Source organism: Coturnix japonica, chromosome 11 (assembly GCF_054131305.1).
Source record: "Coturnix japonica strain WE chromosome 11, WE-NBRP24, whole genome shotgun sequence".
In the NCBI taxonomy this organism is placed as follows: Eukaryota; Metazoa; Chordata; class Aves; order Galliformes; family Phasianidae; genus Coturnix; species Coturnix japonica.
The window spans coordinates 12,039,240-12,060,456 of record NC_140673.1 but is presented as its reverse complement, the minus strand read 5'-3'; the positions used below and the strand labels follow the sequence as shown (position 1 = coordinate 12,060,456).

The following is a 21,217-nucleotide window of genomic DNA, read 5'->3' as shown; positions in this document are numbered from 1 at the left end:
CTTCATTCTTTTATCACATGGGTATCTTCCCCACATATGTAGCATATGTGCAGCTGGTTAACAGTGTGTAGCAGCACACTGAAACAATTTAGGTCCAGAAGTGAATTAATTAGAACCGTTTGAGAAGACCTGGACATCTGAGAGTCCCGGGTTCTGTGCAAGACATTACTCACCTTGCAGCAGCAGTTGTTACGGCAACCTCAAATATCAGGCTGCAGTAGGCAGGAGTGGAGCAGAGCTTAGAAAACACTGTTACAAGAGGATACTCCTTTGTATCCAATGTATCTCCATTGTACCCTCATCTCTAAGGGAAGAGACCTAGAAACAGAATATGCAGGTGGAATATGACTGTGGGCATTTGGAGAGGCTCTAGAAAGGTGAGGACTGTACAGTCTGGGGTTTAGTGCAAGCAAAACTGATGTAAGGACTTAATGTTGGCTGTCCAATGACCTAGATGGTTAAAACAGCCACATAACTCTTTATTATTTAGGTGTAAAACAAATACTTCCCATGACTGAGCAGTCTTTCCTTTTAGATCGGTTATTCTTTATGTTATGAATTTTATTTCTTCACCTTGGTCTGTAACATCTGGCAGTTGTCAGAAGGAAAATCCTCTGGTTTAGTTTAAGATGACAATTATTATGTGTTGCCATTTTTAAAGTTCTGTTTTCTATTTGTTTGTAGCAAGTATTTAACGAGGCAGAATAAAATTGAACACAGGCACTTGTAAAAAGAATCCCGAGAACTCAAATGTCCTGAAGATGTCAGGGCCGTATTGCAACATGACCTGGGAGTTTGCTGTGGGCCTGCTTTCCTACAACCTCATGCTGCTTGATGAGAACTTTGGGTGCTCAGATCCTGCTTTTTTTCATGCATAAAATGAATGTTTGCATCTTTGCTGCTTGAGGCTCTGCAAATGTAGGAATTGTGTGCGTTGCTGTGCCCCATTCAACTTCATAATAGCTGCCTTAAAAATAAGACAGCTGGAACAGGGCACGGTACTCTACATGTGGTCTCATCAGACCTTTTATGCAGTGGAAGAATAATGTCCCTTGACTTTTTTCAGTACCCTCTATTTATACATTGCAAATTGTTTGCTTTTTGCTGCTGCTTCCAAGTGTCATGCTGAAAGATTGAGTGTTTTGCCTACTCTAAGCCTGCAGATCTTTCCTCTGATCCTTCTTGCAGTGTGACCTTTGAAGGTAGCACTTTCAACAGACCATTTTGGCTGGGCACTTAGTTTCTCTGTGTTTAGTTGCCTGAACCCTCTGTTGCCCATAGGATGTATGAGGATGTTAGGGTAGGATGGTTGGGTCAAGGTTGGACTCAATAATCTTTTAAGGTCTATTCCAACCTATTCTATGATTCCATGTAGATACCCTTTGACTGCTTTGTTGACCAAAGGTGTGAAGGTTTTTAGTGGTTGAGTTGGTAGCAGTCACCAACCTTGAGCTCTGTCAAGCTGCTGGGTTGCAGCCTGGTAGAGTTTTCACTTGTTCATGTTTGCCACAGTTTTACTTACCCTTTGTCATAAGGGATGGTCTTTTATGCCCCGCATCTTGGTGTTGTGTGTGTTGAATCATACTGAGTTGCTGATTTGATTCAAGCCAAGTGCACAATGTCCTTCAGTTTTCATTATAGTACATGTGGGTTGGGTTTATTAGATGAAGATGGTAACATTTCAAAGCTTCGTCAGTGTTGGGTGCAAATGGCAAGTCAGTACACCCTTCAGGATTAGCTACTGACTTCAGTGCAGAAGAGATTAGTTAAGTAAATGCTCCTGAGGTGTGTTTGGAAGACAGTATAAATCACTGCAGGCAAATACAAAAGGAAAATGTTTATGAAGATATGCCCACATATCCTTCTGTCGTAGTGCTTGGCTTGTATTATTCTGAGGCCCTACCTGCGGTGCACTTTGCATTTTTAGAGCAGAAACCCTTGAGGGCAGGGATGGTGCCTTACATTTTGACATAGCAGCCATTGTGCTGCTGTTGTGAATGTCTCTTAAGTAACAATAATCTATTTCATTTGGAAGTCAGATCTTACACTTCGCATTCTTCCCAATGAGTGCCACAGATTGATTCTGGCTGTGCAGTTGGTTTGCTGGCTCCCAGCAGCATGTGAAATGGGAATGAACTCTTGTACACTTACTTGAACCACGAGGCTTGCATTCTTCTCTGTACAAAAGCAGTCTTCTTGTTCAGAAAAATTCAGATGACTGTGGAGTTAGAAGAGGACAGAGAAGAAAAGAAATATGCTATTAACTCCTGATGCATAATTAAACAGCAACAAAAGAAAAGACAGACAATAACGTGGAGGACTTCTGTTTCATCTTACAGCCTGACATTTTTTGCTTGCTCTTTCCCCTCTACTTGTAAGCTATGCTTCTTGTGCATTCCGACTCAGTACTTCCAAATAATTACGTGTGTTTTGATTTGTATTCGGTGCCTAAGGATTTCAACTGCAATAGGACTCCAAAACTGAAATACAGACGTCTGTAGTGGGTTCAGCGCCAGCTCACGCAGCTGGTGCTGCTTTCTGCGATGTCAGAAGAGATGGGTTAAAGGCCGGGTGCTGTACTTACTTACAAGAATGCAGTCATTTTTCTAGATATATAATGTGCTTCTTTATCATATACTTTGGCAGATTATTAAGTAAAACATTCCTGTTTGTCATGAAGAGACCTATGTCATTAGCACAAGAATGTTGCCATCACAGATACAGTACGTATACATGTGAGCATTCATGCAAGTAGGCTCACATTACGTGTGTATGTGTACAAGAGAAGAATGTTAATAGACTCCATAATCAATCCCCTGTGATGTCTAAATAATCTAATAAGAATGCAGTTTGGCCTAGAACTAGTGATGGAACTAATATCTTTGGACTCTCTTATTGCTTGAGTAAACGTTCAAGATAGTAACTTTTAATATTAAGTAACATTATCTTGCTGCTTTTTCTGGTCAGGCCCCACCCTGGAGACATCTCTTAGTTTCAAAACAAAGAGTAGTAAAAAGCACAGCCATTGAAATGAAGTTTATAACTCAATTCAGTTATTTACTCATGCTGTGGTCGTAAAAATGCTTTGCTGCTAACCTATTTCTGCTTTAATATATTAAAGAAGCTTGGCAGAAGAGATTACTCACAGAAATCATTATGAAACATGTCAAAACATTTTCTTGTTTTCCTTCTTTTTGTTTCCACGAAGTTCAATTTTTTTTTTCCCATAATCTTCTGCTAAATGTTTTCTCCTCTGCCATAATGCACACCTACAGTGCTATTTTCCAGCTACTCATGCTGTTAAAATCTATCACTCTTGCCTTGTTTACACTGAGTGCAGTAGCAGTTTACATTGATTTCCTGAGTCAGTATGATTTTAATTTCCGGGTACTGCTGGGACAAGCTTTATAGTGTAAAAGGGAAGCCAACGATCCAATCAGGATAAATAAAACCATTTTGGGGTTATGTAATGTGTATTCATGTTATAATTATGCAACCCAATTCTTACTTCTGCCATCCTTAAACTCATCTTGAGTTCAGCAGTTCTGCCTGCTGTCTCACACAGGATGTTCTTTGTTTCTACTGACTGAGCAGAAAGTGATGATGAGCTCCACAATTAAATTAAATTACATTCCTGGAAGGGAAAAGAGTGGTGCAGCTTTTCACAGGATAAGCATCGCAGTTTATGACTACCAACAATACAAACACTGGGGAGAAATGATCCCTGTGCTTCTGAATGGTCAAAATAAATTGGTTTTTTTTCAGCTGATCTGTAATTGCCATCAAACGGTGTAACTCTTACTACTGTAAACATCAGGCCATGTTAGTGGCAATATCAAGCATTCCTTCTCCCATACTATACTTGGCATTTATTAAAATACTGCAGCGTGAAAGAGCTGTGGCAAATTGCTCCACCAACCAGTGCTTCACAAATTGAGTTCTGTGATGGTTTTTCTTGGGGTAGATGGAGAGTTAAGAACCAGTCAGCTTATAAACATGAGGGTAATTAAGTATTTTCAGCTTCTGTGTGGTGCTGATGGAGCTGGGCTGATTCCATAGCAGCACTGAGTGGCACCAACATTCAGTTGTACTGGAAATAATACCATGCTGTCTGGCCCTGTGTTAAAGTATTCAAGTATCGTATAACAACCAAATTGGGAATAAAGGAGCTGGGCAGTATGCAGCAAAGCACTAGTGCTAAGAGATGAGGCTTTAGGGGGCAGCTTTACATACATTGGCCTGAGGACAAAAGCCTCAGTCTCAAGACAGTCTGTAAGCTTGGAGGATGATTTCAGCAGCTGTATTTTTCTCCATATTTCAATATATCCTGAAGAATGTAGGTGTAGGTGACTTGGGGAGACAGGTCTGATGCTGTAGGCCTTCCACATCTGCATTGCTTTAAAGCACCAGCTAGTATTTTGTGTAGAGGCCATACTGTTGTGATATGTCACTGCACTGTGTAGTCTGACTTCCAGCTTGTGAAGCCTGACGTGTATTAAGTTCTTAATATTTGCATGCAAAAGGAGTCCTGGCAGGGATTAATATGTGCTTTTAAGCCACTAATTTAACCTCAGCTGCCTAATTAAATTACAGAAGGTAGGTTGTTACTTGTGCACGTTTGTTTGTATGTATGTAAAGTTTGGAAGCTGACACGGTCTCAGCCATTTATGCAACAGTTTTGCAGTTGGACTAGGTGATCTTTGAAGGTCTCTTCCAACTGAGCTGTTCCACCCTACTTAAATACATTTCAGAGTTCATTTAGTTCCTCTGTAGGAAATGCCCGCTGGGAAATGAATATCACTATCACGTGCTACGACAATTATTTGACCCGCATACCAGCGTGTCATGTAGTTTAACAGAAGCTTGACAAGTTTGTTTGGTTTTTTGTTTGTTTTTATTTTTCTCCTTGTTTGCTGTGCCCTTTAAGTTGCTTGTGCCAGTACTCTGTAATCACTTTATCCCACTGCAGAAGTTCTATAAGTGTCTCTTCTTCTGAACACTTGAGCATCTCAACCTAGTTCTTAGACCCAAGACTGTCTGTTGTTGCCTTTCTGCATGTAAGTACAGCACCTTTACCCCTTGGCATTTGTGAAGTGCAGAGTATTGTCATTATGAGCTGCAGTCAAGACTACTGGAAGCAGCTTTCAGGTCAAAGCCCAGTGCAATATTTGATCTGCCTGCCATCTTTCCTCTGTTCAATAGCTCTTTCCATCTCCTTTGCACTGGCTAGTATGTAGCTCAGCCTTGGCACCTACCAGCCTCCCAGACAGGCTGCAAGCAGCAAGTGTGGAGAGGGCATGGGAGGAATGAAGCTAAGATGAGGTGCCAGCAGAATGGTAATTGCTGCTCACTGCTTCTGTGCACAGAGGGACTGCTCCAGCTGCCTTTGTCTCTCTCTTATGATTCTTAAAAGCCATCCCTGTTTTTATACCTACTTTTATTAGTTCCGACAGTTTTATGCAAGGCTGAAGACTCTATGAAACACATCCAAGTCTACACAGGTCAAAATATTTTGCAGAATGGGCTGAGTTTACTGCCAAAAAGGGCAGTGAAACTTATTTCCATGCCCTTGTTCTGGTGCACTGTTCACTTAGCCTTCTGTTGTTTCTAGTATTTATTTACTGCTCAGTTTGGAGATTGGACATTTTGGTGTTCTTATGCACTGAAGCAAGGAGAATGACAGGTTTTATAGAACTTATTCTCCTCTAATATGGAAGGGGTATAGAAAGATGCTTAATATGAGTTGGATTCATTATTGGACTAGGAAAATATTTCTAGTTGTGTCATTTGATGACAGATGTTTCTCAAGCAGTATGAAATGCACATGACTGGGAGTTGTACCTGACTTACCAGTTCCTATTTCTTGGTGTTCTATTTTAAATTAAGCACTTGCTAAACTTCAATTTCTGATCAAAGCCACCACAAGGAATATATATACATCCCAACGTATTATGAAAATAACATATCCACGGCATGCTAGTGAAGCACCTCATTGTGGCAACTGTGTAATGTGTCAGAAGAAAAAGAAAGAAAGAGAGGAAGAAAGAAAGGAAGGAGTTGAATGGATCTGATATTGTTTCAGGTTCAGTTAACTCAATCAAGACATTAAGTTAGATAAGAGGGTGCATGGGCTTGTCTTGACACTGCTGAAAGGCCCAGCAAGGTGGGAGAGTCAGCATGAGAAGGGCCTGAGAAGGTAAGTGTGTAAATTGTGCAGGATGGCTCAAGATGAAGAGTAGGATTAAGCTGTTGGGGCAATTTTGGTCTCTTTAAAAAGCATGTGTGCTGCGTAGCAAACATCTTGGAGGACTTGGTTCTTGTTGAATGCCACAGCTATATTCCTTTGCATGGATGATTCTAAGAAGCATGCCAGATTTGAAAGAGAGAATTTATATGTTCCTTTGGCTGAGATTTTTTGCACTACTGTAAGAGCTGGGCAACGCCATTTTAATGTAGATCTCTTTGAATATTCAACTGCTTTATGCACTTGCTTGAACTCCTCTAGAGCCACCCAGCAATAGGTGATGCATAAATTAGGCTTCTTTCCCTTTGCTTTCATTCATTCTAAGGTAGTTCCACATCATTCAAGATACCGAATGAGTCCAAATTTGCATAACTTAAGAAGGTATGAGAAATGCTGCTCAGCGCCTTGGTTTGCTTGTTTCTTATTTTCCCCTGAGTATCTGCAAGGTGCCTGAGTGAAAGGGTTCTAACTGAGCAACAGCATTTGTGGAAGGCTTTTCTTTTACCTACAGCTTTTGTTACTGTTTGGTTCTGGTTCTTCAGATGGATACGTGCCAGGCTGTGAGCTCTAAGGATATGAGAAAATGAGAATGCCTTTTGAACAATGATCATGGAATTAATTAGTCCTGGAAACTCTGGGTTGCTGCCAAGAAGAGTTATTTATGTGGTTTAAAAAAAAAATAAAAAATGGAAAGGAAAAGGGTGGAGCTTTGGAAATCCAGGAATACCCATAGCTGTCAGATCACAGGAAAGAGCTCATAAAGTTACATTGGCTTCTGAGTTTGGTGCAGTCAACACACAGTATTCTGATTTTCATCAGCATCTAAAATGAGGAAATGGGAGTTAGCAAAGTGGAGAAAGCTCTGCAGAGAGCTCCCTGTTCGTTTTATTTCCATCTGTACTGCACGATAAAAACAGCTGCTCCTGCAAAGGCAAGCATCCATGCTGCCTGGAGCCTGCAAGCTGCAAGTAAATCTAGCGCTGGCCATCCAAATCCTGCATTCCAGCCACGGTTTCCTAGAGTGGAAATTGTGCTTCAAATTCAGCCTTATCTCACGCAAGCTATTTTCCAGGCTGACAGCTCTGCAGCATGGAGGACAAGGACAGAGAGGAGAGAGTGGTGAATGGGAGGCTCTTAGATGCTGTCAGAGCTGCAGAGCTGACTGCAAGAAGCAGCACGTATGTGTGTACCCTCGCAGCACTTGAAATGCCATGTCTTCATCTGATGGGTTTAGTCTGGTTGCTGCTTTCACTGATGTATGCTGCTGTGTGCTGTCGTTAAAGCAAAACAAAACATTTTTCACTTATTTTTTAATGATGATGTGGCCTGTATGGGGGCAGTCAGCACAGTGTGTGCGTGTTTGAGTCAGTTCAGCATGATGGTCAGCTGCTGTGGGTTTTGTCTGTCAGCACACATATGGGGCAGTCTTGCTTCCTTTTAAAGGGAGCAGGCTCAGATATAATAACACTTTAGTTGGAAATGCCATATCAAATACATCATTAATATCTTTGAAGTTGTCATTAACAATAATACTTAACTAAAGTGATAAGGAGTTTCATAGAGCATTGTGAAGTCTTCCCGCTGCTTACATTCTCTGCTTTTTTTTATTAGTAGTATCATTTTCTGCTCTGGAATCCAGTTGTTTTCTGTTTTGCCTGATTTCTGTTTTACCTGATTTCATTCTTCAGGGCAGCAAATCTAGGGTGAAATTTCAAAAAGTGTTTTATCCCTCTTTTCAGAAGGTTGCCCAAGGAGCCTGTGGATGCCCCATTCTTGGAGGCATTCAAGGCTGGGCTGGATCTGTCTCTGAGGCAGCCTGGTGTGGTGGTTGGTGACCCTGCACATAGCAGGAGGGTGCAACTAGATGAGCATTGTGATCCTTTTCAACCCAGGCCAGTCTATGATTCTATATGATTCTATGATATTAATGCAAACAGCAAAAAGGGCCTTTTTTTTTCACTCTTGAAAATAATTTTGCAGGATTTTTAAATGAATGAATCTTTACTAAAGTGGTGATGTTTTACATGACTGAGCCCAAGGAATATTTTATTTACTTTTTGTTCATCTCATTTGTATTTTTGAAGTATCTATTTCAGTCTGCTTAATGAATAGTGATTTTGTTGACTTCGTTCCATCGCTGTAACTTTTAGAATCTCAACAGATAATATTCAGATTGGAAAAAACTTCAGATTAATGGTTTTGGGGTAAAGGAGATTGTTTCCATTGGCAGTTTTGAAATCATGACTACCAGTGCCTCCCAGCAGTGATCACCATGTGTCACTGTCAAAACTTGCCAAGAGTTTTAGGCGTATCTTTTAATAGCAGTAAGTACTGGGCTCTTCTGAGTAGGCAGTCAACACAAAAACAAACGTGAAAACTCTCTTGCCTTTGGGCAGCCCGGTTATGTCAGTGAGGAGATGTCCTCTTGATTAAATCCAGACCGAGCAGTTTCCTGTTAGCATGCGAGTGCAGCCCGCAGCGTCCTACTCTGAGAGCCCAGCCATGAACTCCTCTGCCAAGTCCTTTCCTCTTCAGCTTACAGGCAGCATTGCTAAAATAATAGAAATACAAACAATCCCTAAAAGACTCTTAAAATGATTTCTAGCAGTTTAATGTCTTGCAGACAAACATAGCCTTAGATTTTCAAAGTTTTGATTTTTGTTGTTGTTTAACATTCTCCTAGGGTTATGTATTGGGGAAGTTGCAGTTTTGCAATGACAGGAAAATACTGTGCACGCATCAGTCCTGGGTTCACATTCTGCCCTTGTTTGGCACACACATCAGTGAGAGCAAGGAGGTTTTTTTGTGTGCTGAGGAAAAGACAGCCTTCCTTCAGCTATCATGCAGTGTGGGAATCTGCTGGATAGAAAATGAATGGTTAAATGCAGCGATGCACAGACCTTCTGTGTCTGAAAGTGGTTGTATTCTGTAACTAGTAATTTTCTAAAGTAGAGTTTAAGCAGAAGATGAAAGGTCAACAGTATTTTTTTTTCCTGGCAAGCTTTACATAGGGCAAATTTGGGTGGGGGTTATATAGCAACAGTAACAGAACTGCAAGTTCTTAGTAGTAGAATTTCAGTGTAGTCTCAGCCCTCCTCTGCAGGGCTGCATTGCTGTATCTGTGGGTCTGGTGCAGCAGTGCTATGTGTTGCCTCGTCCATGTACAAAACATATGAATCAGTTCATGACACGAGACCAGGTTAGCAGTCTGCAATGGCATGGTCTGTTTGAACAGATGTAAATCTGCAGTGCTTCTGGGAATTGTCTCTATCCTTGAACAACAGCAGTTTTCCCTGCATCGGTCCATGTGTTTCTGCAGCCCTGGAGTATAGCAAGTTGGGCAACTTGTCTGGGTTACCTCTCACCACACCAAGTTCAGGCTGTGTTCTGGCTGGACCCCTTTTGTGCTCCAGTTCATCACATAACTGTGTGAAAAACAGCTTAGGAGCAGGGCAGCATGCAGGCAGAAGAGGGTGTCTGGTCTTGCAGCAGCTTAAACTCAATGCGAAATGGTGCCATTTTCCTGCTGAGTTGGGGGCTCTTTGCCTGTGGTCTGAGCCATTGGTCTTTGCAGTCTGTTGAGAAGTCCCCGTGCCTTGATCCTGTACAATGCTCCAGGCTCTTACAGACACAGGGGCACTTGGCTACCAAAAGCATCGCTGGAACTGTTTCTTGCTGTGAAATCCAAATATTGGGAGTACTGCTAGAAACGAACTATTAGCCATGCTAGTGAGGATGCTGGAGTTACTAGTCCCATTTTTTCATTCTCCTCTCAATTCTATTTTATCAGGCTGGATTTTAATGTTCTACCAAGCATCTGTTAGGCCTCGTACCCTGGGAAATGGGATGTCCTCATCCTAAAGCAGCTGAGCTGTGCACTCAGTGAAGACATCTATATTGCCCAAGAGAGGAAGGGATATCTATTATGAATAATTGAAAAGCAATGGAAAGTAGTGCTATAAATATGAAATGGATGGGCTGTCTGTTCCTGATTACTTCATGAATAGCTTATTTTTTTTCTTATTATTATTTTACTAGTATGCAAAGCCGAGGTCTGTAATGCCTGTGAAGTCACTACCATGACATCTTCAAGTCCTTAAGTCTAGGTGCTGTGCTAATATTTGGAATAGAGCTAGCCTTGTTGTTTCAAACTTATACCTTACTGGACAGTTTCTGGAGCAAAAACCTCTGGTCAGAATGTCTGCATGTCTGAACTTCACATGCAGCCCAGGATGTAATTCTTCAGGGGGTGCTTAAGATGTGTTGTCAAGCAGCCATGGAGAAACACAAAATATGCCTTAATTTGTTACTTGGAGGAGTCTCTCAGTCTGGTGTTGCTTGTCCAACGTGCTGGTGAATTCAACATTCAAAGCCCAGAAGGGCTGCTAAATTGCAAAATATTACTGTAAGACTTCTCTGGGAAATGTGACCTAATGAAACACCATTATTGTCTGTATCAGGATACAGTGGGGTTGTTACCTAGGAAGGGAAGGCTGTGGTTCAGAAGAGCATCATCACAGCAGTCCCAGCTGAAAGCTTGCTGTGAGTGCGTATGTGAGGAGGAAATCAGCAGTGTAATGCTGCTGCTCTGCAAATGCCTTTTTTTCTGAGACTGCAGGAGAACTGGTGATGCAAAGCTGAAGCTAGGCTGTTGTGTGCTCTTGTTCAGTTTATTTCCTGTAGTATTTTGCTGCTGCTGTGTTCAGTCCAGCTTAAATAGATTAAAGAATTGGTTTTCAGTCTTGACCTAAAGGGAGCCTACAAACAGGAGGGGGAGTCAGTTCTTTAAAGGGGTAGATAATGGCTGGTCAAAGGGAAATGGTTTTAAGTTGAAGGAGGGAGGAATTAGGTTGGATATCAGGGGGAAGTTCTTTACAGAGAGAGTGTTGAGGTGCTGGAACAGACCAGAGAGGCTGTGGATGCCCCATCCCTGGAGGTGTTCAAGGCCAGGTTAGATGGGGATCTGGGCAGCCTGGTCTGGTATTGAATGCGTGGGTTGGTGGCCTTGCCTGTGGCAGGGGCGGTTGGAGCTTCATGATCCTTGGGGTCTCTTCCAAGCTGAGCCATTCTGTGATATGATCGGTTTTAGTGTTTATTCACAAGTTAAGTGGGACTGAATCACTGCTATTGTTTCCTTTATGTTATTATTCCCTTTGTGGGCTAATGAACTTTCTTTTAGATTATAATATGTAGTAGTGCCACAAGATACACTGATAGCAGTCTGAGTATGAAATATTGTATGGAACATGTCAGGGAAATAAAGATAAACTTATTGAATAACCTCCATTCTTGATAGAGCTCTTGGTGTTTGGAGAGACAAAATGGACAATGTAGTTTAGTAACTGAGGATGGACTCTCAGGTGACTGCTCCTCTGAAAAGATAAGACTTGATCTGTTACAGTGTGACAGCTGTGTGAAGGACCTGAATTTTGCCTGATTTTTGTGTTTTGTTTTTGTTTTCACTTTGTAGGTTGAAGGGGACCAGTTACCTCCAGGACATACTGTCAGCCAGTATGAAACATGTAAGATCAGGACAATAAAAGCTGGAACTTTGGAGAAACTTGTGGAGAACCTTCTGACAGCTTTCGGGGATAATGATTTTACCTACATCAGTATCTTTCTCTCAACATACAGGGGCTTTGCTTCTACTAAGGAAGTACTAGAGCTTCTCCTTGACAGGTAAGAGCTGGTGGATGATGAGAGCTGAGCTGTCATTTACATGACAGAGAGATGCTATCAGGAATAGTTTCCATTACTGTCAGTGGACGTTTTCTTAGTAACCCAATGGACAGGTGTCAAGAGTACAGCAAAATTCAAAATGTATAAATACATGCTGCTCACATTCACATTCTCATTACAGCATGGTTACCATGTAGAGAAAATACTTTGTGTCTGGCAACAAAGGAATCAGAATGGGGTTAGCACAGGGACATTAATCTACCATGTACCTCTCCAAAAATAATAATAATAATAGAAGAAGAGGGCTGCAAAGTCACACCTAGCCTAGATTCCTGTATTTCACTTGGTATTGAATTTCCAGACCTAAGCCTCCTGTTGGGGGAAATTGATTTGAAGCAGAGATTATGCAAACACAGTCAAAACCATGTCTACTTCTACTCACATCAACACATTGTGGTAATTTTTTTTTGCAGACAGTACAAGAACCCCTAGATTTACAAATAACCCCTAGATGCACAAGTAGGCAAGGTCAGAGGTGGAAGTATCATATTTATTTCCTGTTCAGAAGGAAGTGATGTACAAAAGCAGCTATTCAGGCATGTAGCTATTAGAGGGCTAGTGTAAGAACTCCTAGGTTTTGATTTTGGCTCTCCCACTAGGTAGATAAGGAGCAAGGTGCAGATAAGTTATCTGTGCTATTCTTTTATATCTGAAAAGGAGTATGATACTACTTGCTTTGCAGGAATGTTATGTGCTTAATTAATAATGGTGTTGAAATGCCTAGCTGCCAAGTAGCTCAAGAGTAGTAACTTCACAGCCAGTAAGAAGTCAGATCTGGAAAGAGAAGCCATAATGGGGAGCAGACTGTGTAGTTAGATTTCCTACAGTGACCTTTATGTCTCAGTCCATGCACATTCTGCCATAATTAGGACATAAGCAAAAAAAGAGCAATGGTGCATATATGTAGGAATATAAAAATGCAGAGGAATTCCTTCTCAAGAATAAGTAATTCTTCCTTTACTTGCAGGTTGTTTTATTCTGCATTTTGGATGTAAATACCTTTTGTAGGATACTTTGTGAAAGACACCAAATTTGTCTGGATTCTATTAAATTTAAAACAGAGATGGCTGGCAAAACGGCAGTGTGGTGTGAGAATCTCTTGCTTTTTAAGCACGTGAATTGCCCAGGAGACACTCTCATTTCCAGCCATTAATGCTTCCTATATAATTTAATTTAATTATTTTTTTGTAAAGATAGACTTTAGCAGAAGAAATTATTTTTATTAAAAAAGAGTTGGGTTAGATAATAAATACCCTTTGCAATGATGCATTGCCCAAAATGGCTATTTAAATTCTGTTCTCCTAACAGTGCAGTTCTTGTTGCTTTGTGATGGAGCCAAACTGCTCTTTTGGGGTTTTCTATTGATTGACATGCATCTAGGGAAATTGTCCTTCTGTAATCAATGAGAACTTGAAGATGGCTTATATAATGTGAATTAGTCATAGAATCATAGAATCACCAAGGTTGGAAAAAACCTAAAAGATCATCCAGTCCAACTGTTCATCTATCACCAATAGCTCCCACTAAACCACGTCCCTCAACACAGCATCCAGTCGTTCCTTGAACACCACCAGGGTCGGTGACTCCACCACCTCCCTGGGCAGTGCCTGACCACCCATTCATTCCAGAGTGGCTCCAAACCTGATGATACACATTCAGCTTTTAATTTTAAGGTGCTTGTATAAAATCCAGGTAACGTATTTTGTCTTCAAAGTTTAAATGCCTGGAAAACATCATTGTGTGTTTGCCATCCAGTTTAACAGAGTTTAGACTGTTCATAGTTTCCATTCCTATGTTTCTATTGTTAGTGAGGTGTTTTGGTAATAGAAACAAATGTCCTACCTGAGACCATGACCTTATTTTAGGACTCACTATACAAACATAACTAAAAGTGTTTGCAGCACCACCCTAAAGCCCTTCTTCTGTCAGGAGATCCTAGAGACAGAATGAGAAGAGCAGGCTGCTAGCAGATACTTAGGTGTGCACTGAGGCACAGACAGAAAAAGGGTTCTGCTTCGACTAGCGATTCTGGAGTTGGATCTCTGTTTTTGTGTCCACATCTGGTTGTTATTTGCTGTGCTCAGGAGATAGAAGACTATTATGCAAAGAGCAATTTAGATGTTGTGCTTATTTAATTTGCATAAACTGGACCCGATCCCATGTATCTGACAAGCAAGTCTAGAATCTACTACCAAGATCTGTTAAGGTGGATGACCAGCAAAGTGATGGTTTTGTTCCTGGGAGGGCTGGTTTGTTGGGCACTCCACACAGGGCCCCCTGTGGGGCAGGACTAGGAGAGGGCTCCTGAAGTGCACGGCTCTGCTGTGCATAGCAATGCAATACCACTATAATTAAATAACATCCCTGGAATTGAGGATTGAAGAATGATAAACTTGGGGTTTGTGCCAGAGGGGTAATCCACTGAAACAATAGGCCATCTTTACAGTCAATTAGCCTGGTTATGGTTTTGATTGTTTTGTGGTGTTTCATCACTAGCCATTACAATGTTCAGACTGCAGGGCTGTGCTGCTGTAAGGATGATGAAAAAGTCTTTTGGGATCTTGCTTTTGCACTGACGTTAGCAGAGTCCTCTAGATAAATGGTTCTGCTTTCTTTCTGTATTCTCCCCTGGCAAAAAAGGATCATAGCAAGCTAAAAATAGGAATGTACAAAATTAGTAAAACACCAAAGTCATAAATTCAGATACTCAAAAATCAGGAATTTGAACAAGAAGAGAAGTCAAGATCATGATCAAGTTCATATGCCCTGTGCTTTAGTTTCTACTCCTATATGGGTTTTTAACATAGGCATTAATGATAGGGTTTTTAAAACGGCCTGAAGAAAGTAATTACTTATTCTCTGGGAATCACTGGTCATGAGACACCTGTGTTCTTCAGGCTCCTATGAAAATGCAGCACCAGTTGCTGTAAATTGTATTGTATTGTTGGTGCAATTTAGCTCAGTTAACTCTTCAATTAAGTTCTTAATGTTTTCATATCTGGGAATTACATCTGTACCGTTACAATAAGATTGCAGCATAAAAGTAGTGGTGAGTCTAACTTAAGAGTCTTTCTTGTACTTTCTCAGGCATATATCAGGGGAGCAAGTGAAAATCTACACTGATTAGAAAAGAAATTGAGCAGACAGAACTAACTTCTTAGCTTTGAAATCTGCGCATGGTTGTTTTGTAATGAGTTTCATTTGAGTCTTCAAGTAGACAAGCAGGAAAGTAGGAGTCTTCTAAATAGAAGCCCTTGATGTTCAGTTTTGTTGGCTGTTCATTGAAAAGGAAAGATCTTGGCCCAATCTTGTCTGCTGCTGTGTGTCTTCATGGGCTGTGTCTGAAAGGCTTGTGTCCCACTGGAGATTTTGGTAACGCGTTGGTGTGGCAGCAACTCTTCCTTAAGGAAGGGAGAATGGAAAGTTCAGATGCTGCAGGTCTGATTCAAACAATTAGGCAACGTGATATTTGTAGCAATGTCTCAGGTAAGTTTGGACACTCAGGTGAGTGCCCTCCTCCTCCACTGCAACTTAAAAGAGGTGAAAGAAGATGGCAAGAAAACACAGGGGACAGAGCAAAACTTACTTTCCTGAGCCAAGTCCTGGTCTCCAGCAAGCAGTAGTGTAGTCTACAGAGGAAGGGCACGTAGGCTGCTTGACTTTGTCAACATTATCCCCAGCTTATTATAACAAATGGTAGAATCCTCAGGAAATCCTAGGAGGTCACCATTTCCTTCCCCTCTCACAAATCTCAGTAGTGTTTATGAGTCAATGGATGTTTCTCCTGGCTTTTCAAATATTGTGGTTAATCTAGAAGTGTATGGATTGGTACAAAATATAGATTAAATTTAAGCTATAAGGCTTAGAATGATTTTCATCGTGTGGAATATGAGCTTGTGAAGAAAAGCAACTGTTGTAAGGAAAAATACATAGAAACAGGTAGTAATTGAATTTAACTAACTCAGTTTTAATCTTTACTGCTGATCCTGTTGCTAAGAGTATGTTTTTCAGATTTCAGAGCACTGTTTCTCCTTCTTGGTGATAGATTAAGACTGTAGAGTAAGGGAGCAACCATGGGTGGCAATGCTGAGTCTCTGTTGGTAGGTGTAAAGAAGAACAGTGATGTGGCCAGATCCAAAAAGGCCCTTCCATCTTTCTGCGGGTCTGCAGCTCCACTACACAGGGTCAGAGGAACTGCACCTGCATCTCCTGCTTATAGGACACACTATATGTGGGAGCACACATTGGCAAACTTGCCCAGAAATGTATGTCAGCCCTGTGAGTGTGTGAGGCTCTGCAGCCATTGGGACCTGAAGGGGGCCTTCATTTCCTGCCTGGCCATGGAGGAGTAGGTAGTTTTGTCCCTGTGGAGTGGTGGGATGTGCTAAAGGGACATCCTTTGCTCCTCTTCACATGACATAGGAGTGCAGGAGGAAGTCCTCCCAAAGCCACACACACATGGCTTCAGTTATTACACAGCAGGAATCTCATGGTTGCACAGCACTTGTACTTGTGGTGTCTCGAACTCCCACATTCTGTGCTGGTATTGTCATCACAGAAATGCACAAACAGACCGGGCAAAAAGAAACATTCCTAAAAGCGACTCATCCAGTGCAGTGAGTATCAAACAGGGCATGTGAAAAAGGTTTAAATCTGCTAATGTAAAATTCAGAATATTTTTAAGACAGATGCAGTTCCATCTGTGTCACACGGGAGGTACTTGCTGCATTTTTACAACTGTGCTGCTTGTAATGGGCTACCAGTTGTGCTCTTTGATAATTCCTGCCTTTAATATAGTCAGTGATGTGCTATTTGCTCTCTGAGTGAACCAACACTTCTTACAGACTTTATTTCTCTGCACCACGACTTTGAATTAAATTTTTGCTTTCTATTAAATCTGAAACTGGAGCCCTATTCATTATTTTGGCTGTATTTCATCTATAAAGATTTTCTTTTAACATAGAGAAGAAGTCAAACTAAACAAAATATTGAATGCAGGCCAGTATGTTAAGAAGTGAGACGGATGCCTTGTACTTGCAAAGCTGGTTAAGAGTAATTGGATGTCCACATCCCTTTAGTATGCATGGAAGTTTGGAATCTGAATGCACTAGACAGCTTTGAAAACCTGCCAAGTCTTTAGCGCAGTGCATCCTAAAATTGCCTCTTTGTTTGGTAGAAGTGGTTTAAAAATAATTTAAAAAAAACAAAATAATGTCTTTTGTCAGCATTTGGATGTGGAAATGCTGGATGGAAGACTGTGGAAAGAAGGAAGAGGGCAGAGCCAGGAGCAGATGAGCTCCTTCTGCCCCCAGGCACAGCACTATGGCAGGGTGCCCCTCACTGAGCCTTCAGCATCCACTGCTGCTGTGTGTGCTGTGGCATTAAGCACTCTCAGACATGATGGAAGCCAAATATATTTAGCTGTCCAGAGGAGAGCAGGCATAAGCCAAGTTCCTCTCTGGTGTGTTTTACTTTGGCATGGTAATTGTGCTCCTTGCAGTGGTGCTTAAAAGCGGGGCCGTGCTGTGCTTGCACAGTAGCATATAAAGTAGCAACCAGTCCCTAACTAAAGAAGTATACAGAGCAGGGTATTGGTACTGTTTAGTGGGAGAGCTCAAGCTGGGTAAGCCCAGCAGTATGATGATGGCAAATAACAAGTTAGTTTTACATTTCCAGTTCATTTCTTCTTCTGGAGGCTGGCTTGATAAGAGGGCAATGGAGAGGAAAATGAAGATAGTGAGGAGAGACAGAGCGGGTGAGCTCGAGAAGAGACTGGCTGGATAGAACAGAATAAGGAAGCAAGTATAAACAGGGCTTTGCACAAGCTGGAGAGAGTCCTGAGGCCATTCTGAACAAACAAGGCAAAAACCTATCAGTCAGGACTGCATGAAGAAGAGAAATCTCCCAGAGAATCTGCTTTTGCCGTTTTTGTTCTCTGGAATCTGAGTGGTTTCCTTCCAGGTTTTGTACCCTAGTTACAGTTTGGGTGAGCCCACCATTGTGTGCTGCTCTCTGTGGGGAGTTTGTGCCACTTCTGCATGCTTCTCCCAAGGAGGGATGGCCTGAGCAGCGAGCCTTTCTATCCCTTCCCCCCGTACTACAGTCTCCATCTGCTTCTAGAGCTTCCTCCCTCACCAGGCACGTTCAGCTCACATCCATGGTTTTAGGAGGCACAGAGGAGTGGATCCTTTGGTAGCAGAGCTATGCATTTTAGGACAGTAGCTTTATATGGCATCAAGTTCACTATTACTGCTGCAGCATTTATCTATCCTACATTGTTTCCCTGTATAACACTAGGCTAAGGAATTGACTTTGTTATTATTTCCTAATCATTCAAAGTGGATTTTCCTTCCTCTTATTCCCTTCCCTTCTGAATAGAAATGCAGGGATGCATTTTCTACTCTGTTTTTCAGTATTTAAATATTCAGCAGTACAGGTTATGTTCCATTCTTCTTTGCTTAGTCAGTTCTTTTGAGCTCAGTCTATAACTTTCCAAACACCAAGCAAGACTGAAAAGTTCTGTGAGCTACAGGATCCTTTTGTTTCTCATGTCTCTTTTTGTATGCAAAGCATTCATACGAGGCTGGGTAGTGAATGGCTCTTTGTCCAGGACTGGTGAGAACAGAGTGGTGGAAGTGTGCAGAAACACTGTTCTTTACATCAGATGTATCATTAACTCCTCCTAACCCATATTTAATGGCCTGTTGTTCATGCAGAGCTCTTTTTTGTTGAGAGATAGGCAGAATTTATATTTGACAATATGACAAAATGTTGTGTATATGCCAGGTTTTGTACTGAAAATCGCCTGCTTTCTATTACTGGGTTATAGATTTGTATTATAAAAATCAGCATGGATACCTCTAGTGGGATTTAAGTGCAAGTGCCTAATGTTCTTTAAATACGTATTTTATATTTCACACATTGCTGGGACAGTGATACCGTGAGTCATCTCAATACATTTTGCTTGGAGATCTAATGGGAAGTTTTGAAAAATTAATATTAAAATGTGATTATTATTCAAGAGTTGCAGCTTTCTGTGCTCAGTAGAGGAAAATTGTCTTTTGTACTGACTAAGATGTATTTTAGTCACTTTATCTTGCAGATGGTGATGGAGAGTGAAATTCTCTCCATTTATCAATAGGCTAAGAGCATTACGATACATATTGTGTCGGCAGCACAGTGAGTTGAAATTAGATGAACACCATTGTGGTCCCTTTCAACCCAGGTCATTCTATGATTCTATTATTCTATGATATATTCTCTCAATGTCTGCTTCCTCTCAGCAACCCTCTCCCATACAGCTGTAGCTGTTCCTGTATTGGAACCCAGTGTTCCGATATGTGGAAGTGCAAATATTGAAGCCAGTAGAGTTCAGCCTATTTTGATTGGATGAAACTTCAGCTTAGTGAAGTGATGGGCTTCATGGAGGTGTTGTGGCAGTGCTGTTTGGAAGGCATTCTGATTTATTTCATCCTTGCAGGAGGGCAATGGGAAGTACCTCAAGTGACCCTGGAGAGACCAAGATGTCGTGCAGGGTGATCAAAAGTTGATTCTTACCCCAGCATCAGTTTAGCTAAGCACGTTTTTCTTTAGATGCTTGCACCAGCTCTGTGAAATCACAGTGGAGAAATGGGTTATCCTGTATGAACCTCCAGGTCGAGAACCTTTTCAATTCTTAGAAGTTCTTATAGCATGCTTTCATATGTCTGCAGTCCTGTAGGACCAGCAGGATTGTTCAGGTATAACTGAGAAGAATTTGAGCCCTTCCAAATGTAAGTTTGCAAGTGCTTACACATGTGTTGTGCCTTTTTTTTCTTGGGCAGACAAAATGATGAGATTTCTGAAGTCTTCACCACTGGTCTTGTGTTGAACGAGGGACAGCATGTTGGTCAGAGTAAGATACTGGGATCGAGCAGTCATATTTTGCTCTCAGCTTTGCCACAGATATGTGGAAACGACTTGAGCAAATCATTTTTGTTGTGTCTATATGCAGCTGGAGATGCAAGACCCAGTTTTAAACGAGCCATTGTTGCAGATAACACAAGTGGTCCTACTGCAGTACTCTCAAGGTTAAGGAAGCCTGTGACCTCCTTGCAGCTGCAGCCACACTGCTGCTATCCTAGAATTTTGCCTTCACTAATTTGGGTTTACTTTATTATGCACTGGAGTTAGCAATGCATTAAAACCACTGATCTTTCTGTGCCTCAGCTTCCCATCCATACTGAACAGTCCAACGTTAAACCCTTGTCATCATATTGTTGAGACTTATTGTAATGTATTGTGAACTTTTGAGACTGAGAGCCGTGATAGGACAGGATATCAACGTGAGGGTGGTGGACAGTGGTGCAAAAATACATTATTTACAACCTGCTGGTGAGGAGTTTGAATTAAACTGTGCTGGTTCACTTTCTGTACAGACCTGCATTTCTTGCATATGAAACCATAGACTGGTACTTTAGTGCACAAAGCTGCTACCTCATATTTCTAACCTTTGAAGGTTATGGATGAATTTGTTGCAGTTCTGCCATGACCCTTCCCTACACCAACTGACAACCCATGCTATTTTCTTTAACTGTTTGTAACCTTCTAGTAGCATCAGACAAAGATGCACAATTAGTCAGAAACATAATGTTTAAAATCAGCTTGCCTTAATCTGGACTGGGAGTAAGCCTTCATTAAAACTAGCTGTAAGGAGCCACAAAGTTCTTTTGTAGAGCTGTGTATCTGAAGCAGTAGGTGCTCCCATTGAATATGAAGTGCATTATCCTGCCTGCAAGGCACATGCATTACATATGTAGGTACAAGACTTTACTTTGTACTGATGGAGTTGTGCCTCTGGTTTCCTTTTTGCCCAGTGGCATTTTCACAGTGCTGCACAGGATTCTTGCTCACGACAACTGCATCAGGAGTTTTGACACCAATGGGCAATTACCACCTAGACAAAACTGTGTGGAAATCACACATGGTAGGAATAATGATAATTGTGTAAGAATTGCTCTATATGGTCTTGTATTTTCATTTGGTAGATGATCCTCTAAACTGCCATTTCCTTTTTCAGGTATGGAAACCTGGAGACGTCAAGCTGTGAAGAAGTTGGGAGCCAGAATTCCTCTGAATCCAAAACAGTACTCAGGAAGTAAGTGTGGTTTTGCACTGTTCAGCAATCAGGATTCATACTGGAGGAGGATGTGGGCAGCATAGCTGTTGTTTACTTTGAAAATTCACTGCACTTCT

The 21,217-nt window shown here is 41.4% G+C and overlaps 1 protein-coding gene across 4 annotated transcripts in view; it reads left to right on the top strand.

The window, feature by feature from the left end:
• RGL1 (ral guanine nucleotide dissociation stimulator like 1) overlaps positions 1-21,217 on the top strand; it is a 60,730-nt gene that overhangs the window by 10,586 nt on the left and 28,927 nt on the right. For 2 of the 4 annotated variants that reach the window (XM_085511209.1, XM_085511208.1), the window contains 3 exons: positions 11,715-11,766; positions 11,879-11,923; positions 21,042-21,119. In XM_085511209.1, coding sequence (XP_085367335.1) covers positions 11,765-11,766; positions 11,879-11,923; positions 21,042-21,119 — 125 coding nt within the window. In that variant the 5' untranslated portion in view covers positions 11,715-11,764. Of the gene's footprint in view, positions 1-11,714; positions 11,924-21,041; positions 21,120-21,217 lie in introns of all 4 variants that reach the window. The other 2 variants (XM_015869825.3, XM_015869824.3) reach the window with 1 other exon arrangement.